The 6590-nt window shown below is 47.6% G+C and overlaps 1 protein-coding gene across 2 annotated transcripts in view; it reads left to right on the forward strand.

Moving 5' to 3' along the window:
• The window catches only part of STRA6 (signaling receptor and transporter of retinol STRA6), a 51051-nt gene extending 48174 nt beyond the window's left edge, over window positions 1-2877 (forward strand). For both annotated transcript variants that reach the window (XM_081019978.1, XM_081019979.1), the window contains one exon: window positions 923-2877. In XM_081019978.1, the coding sequence (XP_080876104.1) occupies window positions 923-1101 (179 nt within the window). In that variant the 3' untranslated portion in view covers window positions 1102-2877. The remainder of the gene's footprint in view (window positions 1-922) is intronic.
• The last annotated feature ends 3713 nt before the right edge of the window (window positions 2878-6590 follow it).

Here is a 6590-nt window from a genome sequence, read left to right on the forward strand (position 1 = left end):
GTGATATTGTTCCATGCCAGCCCAATCTCTGAACTGAGTGAGCTTCCAGGGATATCAGGTGCGCTTACCTGTGATTCCTTGCAGATAATAAGGCACAGTGAAGACTGGTGTCTTTGTGATTAATAATAATAATAAATATTGTTTATTTACACATATATGCAACCTGAGCCTCGATGGAGGAGCTCCCAGCTAGGGCTGGGTGATATCTGCTTTTCAACATCATGATATATCTGCAGCTAGATATCATGATATACTGATATATCGCAATGTCTGAAATGTATCTTGGCTGCTGCTTCCTCCCCACTGCCCAGCCCTACAGCTGAGTGAGCCCCCATACTACTCCAGCCTGTGCCAGGAGGAGGGGCAGGGGCGATGCGTCCTCAAAGGTGCACACACCCAGGCAGACCGAGCCCAAGGTGCTTACTCACAACCTACTCAGGCTCCATCCACCTGCCTGCCTCCGCCTTCACCTGATTAGGTAGGCTGTCTCTTTCCTCCTGGTCGGTCACTCCAGGAGTGACCAACCAGGAGGAAGAGGCAGCTGCCCGCCTGGGAAAAGGCAGAAGCCTAGACAGGCAGGCAGGCAGGCAGAGCCTGAGAAGGTTCTGGGCAAGCACCTTCTTGGGCTCCATCTGCCTGCCTGCCTTCCTACACCTTTGTGTTCAAGGGAAGAGTGAACACTTTTGAGATGGGACGTTTTTAAAGCAGCACTTAAACTATAAATTTAAGGTTTGCAGAATGAAGGCTTGATCCCTTCCACTGTGGCTAGCGAAACTGTGGGAAACTAGGGCAGATTTGCCCCTCCTTAGCTGAGTGCAAGGTCCCCCCTCAATGGTGGAATGGCCTTTGAGACTCCCTCTGGACTCCCGAGGGAAAGTGTGTGGGGGTTCCTGGATCTTCACAGTGGCCCTTTTGTTGGCAGGAGTCAAGCTCATGAAGACCAGGGCATGTTCATCGAAAGGGTCCAAGGGCAAGCGCAGCCGTGCGCGGTGGTTCTTGGCCTACACCTTGCTCAACAACCCCTCCCTCCTGCCTTACCGAAAGGGGGCTCTCTCGGACTCCACCGCCAATGGGATGCAGGCCAATCCGGCAAAACCTTAGCCACCCAGGACAAAGCTTCTTGGAAATGATGGACTCCACCAGTTGAGAAGAATGAATCCCCTGTGCCTTCTTCACCACCCCAATCCCTGTGTTGTCCTTCTCCCATGCGCTCCATGTGCCTCTCCCGTAGTCTCCTCAAGAGGCTCCAGCCTACTTGCCCTGAGGCTACCGCCTTTCCTTCCAGGGCCAAAGATGGGACAGAAGTGGTGTTGGCTCAGAGTGGGGGCAAGCGGTCAGTCGAGCTGACCCAAAGATGTTGCTCGTCTGATGGCCCTCCCAGTTCTTCCTGGGCATCTTTCTCCCATGGACAAACGAGTGTGCAGCTCCTAAATGCGGGGGGGGGGGCACGTTAAATGTTTCATAGAACCATAGAATTGTAGAGTTGGAAGGAATGCAGGATCTCAGCTAAAGCATCCATGACACATGGCCATCCAACCTCTGCTTAACCTCCAATGAAGGAAAGTCCACCACCTCCCAAGGGAGACCGTTCCACTGTTGAACAGCTCTTACTGTCAGAAAGTTCTTCCTGGTGTTTAGTCAGAATCTCCTTTCTTGTAACTTGAATCCATTGGTTCGAATCCTACCCTCCAGAGCAAGAGAAAGCAAGATTGCTCCAACTTCCATGTGACAGGCCTTCAGATATTTGAAGATGGCTATCATATCTCCAGTCTCCTCTTTTCCAAGCTAAAAATACCCAGCTCCTCATAAGGTTTGTTTTCCACACCCTCGATCATCTTGGTTGCCCTCCTCTGCGTACATTCCAGGTTGTCAACATCCTTCTTAAATTGTGGTGCACAGAATTGGACACAGCTTTTCACTCTCCAAGATGATGTCTTCGAGGGGATTGTCAGATATCCGCCTAAGGTTCCCCTGCAAATCTTTCTGCTTAGTAATCCCCTGCTCTCAAGGAAGACAATGTGCTGTTATTTACTCTGCACCCCCCCCCCCGTGCCGTTGCCTCCCCTTCTATTCTCCTTGAGGACTAATCACTTCTCACCCTTTTCGTAAAGCCACTCCTCAGGCCTTGTGTCGTGGAAGCTGGCAAGGTCAACTCCCAGAGCCTGCTAAGGTAGGACAGATCATAGTATAAAGAGAGTTGGACTCTCTGGTAAGAACAATAAACAAAATTTCATGGTTACACTCCAGTGAAGGCCTGGTTTGTCTATCGATGTTTGTGTGTTCCTTCCTGGTGAGGCTGGTTCTGAAATTCAATTTATGGGCAAATAGGCTGGATCCACACATCTACGGCCAATGTGCAGATCAGATGGGGAAGAAATTCAATTTAGTTTGCAGTTCCAGGTAAACCTACCAAATTCATACTTGGGTACAAAACTGAAAGGCAGCCCTCGTTCAGAAGCGGCACTTCTCCAAATTTTGCAATGCAATTCGCCAACAGAGTAATGCGTACAAAAGTGAGTATACAATGGGGGAAGTGTGTGTCAGAACCTACACATAATGGAAATTGCATTCAAACATCCGGTATATTAGGGGAAATTACTTTGCAAAAAAATTGTATATTAGGGGAAATTGCATATAAAAACATGTATAGTAGGAGAAATTCATGCAACAGTGCAGATGGATTTTCATGAGGGTTTTTAAAAAGAAACATTGCAAAGTGAGATGTGGAACGTGGAGAACAGAGCTTAAGAGTGGGAAAAGGAGAAACTGAGAATAACTGAAATTGTCAGGTTAGCCCTAGATTTTGGAATTTTGTAATACAGTCTGTAGCATAAAAATTAACAGTATGTGTTCCAAATGCATCCTTTAGGATAATTTAGAAATATGCATATTGAAATAAAATGTGTGTTTAATTAACATATTTTGTGATGAAAATATATACCTATCTAGTCTGTCCATGGATGGCATATCCAGCAGAATAAGTATTTAAATGCATCCATCCTCCATGTGAGCATTCATGGTGAGGCAAATGGTAGGTGATCCTAATGACATGACCTCGACCATATTCCCGTCATCATCATCAGTTTATTCAATCCTATATCCAGAGATGAAACCAAAGCCACTTCTCAAGGTCATTAATTTGGGTTCAGTTGTGTAGCCTTTTCCATAAATTACATAAATTCCACAATTCAAAGAATTAAAAGGGATGTATCAGGTATTATGGGGAGGTCATGTCGTGCTCCTTCTGGGGTAATTGTCCACCTTTGGTCCCCACCCTGCACACAGCTCTCCCCTATGGCTCCTAGAAGCTGTTCGCAGGCAACAGTGACCACTATCCCAGGAGCAGCTTTGACTGGCCAGCTAAACCAGGTGAAGGCATCCAATGGGTCTCAAACCCTTGGTGACTTAGGGACTTCCTCGGCATGCGAAGACAGGCTCTGGCGCATTGAGCAGACAAAGCCAAGAATGGGTCCTATGGCCAAGAAGGTGGTTTTTGCCTGTGCTGTAGAGGGAAGTGAGGGTCAGATGGGGCTCATCAACCTGGGAAGGTGGTCTACCTAGGAGAAGGAAAATTCTGGTGCTGAAACTCCGCTGCCTTGCGGAATATCTTCAGGAAAAGAAAAGGCTAAGGAGTAAACCCTAAACAAATCTGGAGTCCCCAAGACAATTGGGTGGCCCCCTGTACACCTCCTTTCAGCAACTCCTGCAGCCAAGCTGGTGCCAAATATATTGATCTGCTATCCTTTGGATCACATCGGTGAGGCCAAGTGGGAGGTCCCATCATCTGGCCAGCCCAGGACCTCCATACACCTCCCAGCCTTGTGCCCCAAAGAGGTCACTGCCAATGTACTCTATTGTCTCTCGAGACAGACGGCTGCCAACTTAAGTAAGCAGGAAAGTGAATTGGGCCCATTTGCCCTTAATTCGGTTTCATGGGATGTCCTTGAGTTCTGGTGTTATGAGAGAAAGAGGAAAACCTCTTCCCTATCCACATTCTATATGATATGCTAAATTTTATAAACTTCCATCGTATTGCCTCTTCCTCACCTTTTCTGTAAACTAAGAAGTCGCAATTGCTGCAACCATTCCTCACAGGGGAGTCGCTCCCTCCTCTTGATGGTTTTGGTGATCATTTTAGACTCCAGCTGGGGCTTTGCTCTGCTGCTTAATTGGCTGCTGGTTAATCCACCCGTTCCAGGATGATGCCTGAGCAGTGAGTGGAGCTGTACATTTGGCCAGGTTCCATGTTTATGAATATGATGCAGCCTTGATATTGCCAATAACCAGAATTGTGATGCAACCAGCACCTGTCAGCCGCTGAGCAATTTACCTTGTTGTGACAAAACAAACATACTCAATCCAAATGGTTTGCTTTGCTGCCAAAGGGAATAGAATATTCTGCAGATTTACCATCTCTCCTCAAAGAATGACAGCTATCACCTGATTATAAAGAATCCTTAAGTTGATTAAGCTTCACTCTATTTAATCAAGCAATTAAATCTGCATGAATTTGCTTTAAGCTACACGATTTAACTTTGAACAAAAAAAACCACACACATTGGTTTTAGATATTCTGTGTATGCAGCCAACAACTGCGAATTGTCTTAGAGGCAATTCTTCCTGCAGTGGTGGAGTGTATGTCAACGCTGCCAGGGGCAGGCAGGATGCCCACTCTCCTCACTGCCAGAGCTGCCAGGCCGGGCACAAGCATGCCACAGCCTCTCTCTGCCCCCAGGTCAGCTTTGACCCAGGGATGGAGCTACTGCTGGCGACATTGGGCCATTGCACGAAAAAGCCGTCTCTGCAGTTCCTTTGCGTGCCAGAGCCAGGCTCCGACGAGGGAGCCTGTTGTGGGGGCAGCTGGTTGTGCCCCCTGAAAAAAAAAATGTGCCCCCAGCCCCCTCCCCACTACGCCACCACCTTCCTGAGAGTTGTTAGGAGCTACAATTCCCAGTTTGCTTAACAAACTACAGCTCCCATGATTTTGGGGTGAAAACCGTGACTGTTAAGTGATACAAGGCAGCCGCTGATTCCTTAACATTCCAAATTTGTCATCTTATCTCTGGTACCCTTTTTTGAGGGGGCTGTTTATCTAGACATTATGACTGGGGCAGCTGGTGTTTTATCACTGCTTTGAGAGAGTGTGTGCGCACGCGTGTGTTTTAAGGGATATTATATTTGTTTCAGCTGCCTTATGAGGACTCAAAGGTGGCCTGGAAATGTCTGAAGAAATAGATAACCCTCAGCGCCATTCTCTACAGCAGGGATGCAGAAACCTGTGGCTGTCCATACATGGTTGGACTCCAACTCCCATCAGCCCCAGCCAGAAAGCCCAAAGGCCAGGGATGGCAGGAGTTGGAGTCCAAGAGCACCTGGGGGGTGGGCACCACGTTGAGGAAGCCAATTGTTCCAACATGCCTATCAATTCTCCAGATCTCACGCATGGGTCTTTTCCAGCCAGGCCAAGATTCTTCCCACGCTGCAGAAGGAAACTTTTAAACTCAGGGCAGAGAACCTCTGGCCCTCCTGGCGTTTAGGGACTGCAGCTCCCATAATCCAGGGGCAAAACTAGGCTTTATTTCACCAGTTTGGCACCCCCATGTGAATTTGTGTACACATTCACACAGGCTGGTTCCCCTCTGGAGGCTTCACTTGGGGCAAAAACTCACCCCAGTACCATAATCCCTAACCTTTGGCTGTTTGGAGGACATCACATTCGGGATCACATTCATTCAGTGCTTTAACAACTGCACTGGCTCCCAGTGAAGTACAGGGTCAGGTTTAAAGTGCTGGTTTTGACATTTAAAGCCCTATGCGGGCTAGGACCCACATACCTACAGGACCGCCTCTCCTGGTATGCCCCATGGAGGTCCACAAATGACAACACTTTGGAGGTCCCAAGTCGCAAGGTGGTTAGATTGGTCTCAACTAGGGCCAGGGCCTTTTCAGTACTGGCCCCGACTTGGTGAAATGCTCTGTCACAAGAGACTAGGGCTCTGCGGGACTTGACATCTTTCCGCAGGGCCTGCAAGACAGAGCTGTTCCGCCTGGCCTTTGGTTTGGACTCAGTCTGACCCTTATGTTTCCCTATGGGCTACTTTTAAAATGAGGCTGCATTTTAAATAGCATTCTAACCTGTATTTTAAATTGGTGGGGTTTTTTCCTATTATGTTTTTATTGTAATTTTACTGGTGTTAGCCGCCCTGAGCCCGGCCCTGGCCAGGGAGGGCGGGGTATAAATAAAATTTATTATTATTATTATTATTATTATTATTATTATTATTATTATCTGAACTTTAGTAGAGCCTGCTGCATCCGGCCAATGGCCCTCCTAGTCCAACATCCTGTCCTCACAGGGGCCAGGAGCTCTCTCCTCCTCCATGAATTTGTCTAATCCTCTTTTAAAGCCATCCAGGTTGGTGGCAATCCAAGTCCCCTGCAGCAAGGCGTTCCACAGTTTAACTCTGCACTGTGTGAAGAAGGGCCTTTTTTTATCCATCCTGAATCTTCCAACATTCAGCTTCACTGGATATCTATGAGTTCTAGCAATATAAGAGGGAGGAAAACATTTCTCTATCCACTTTCTCCAG

Source organism: Podarcis pityusensis (genome assembly GCF_964106645.2).
Source record: "Podarcis pityusensis genome assembly, chromosome: 9".
Lineage (NCBI taxonomy): Eukaryota > Metazoa > Chordata > Lepidosauria > Squamata > Lacertidae > Podarcis > Podarcis pityusensis.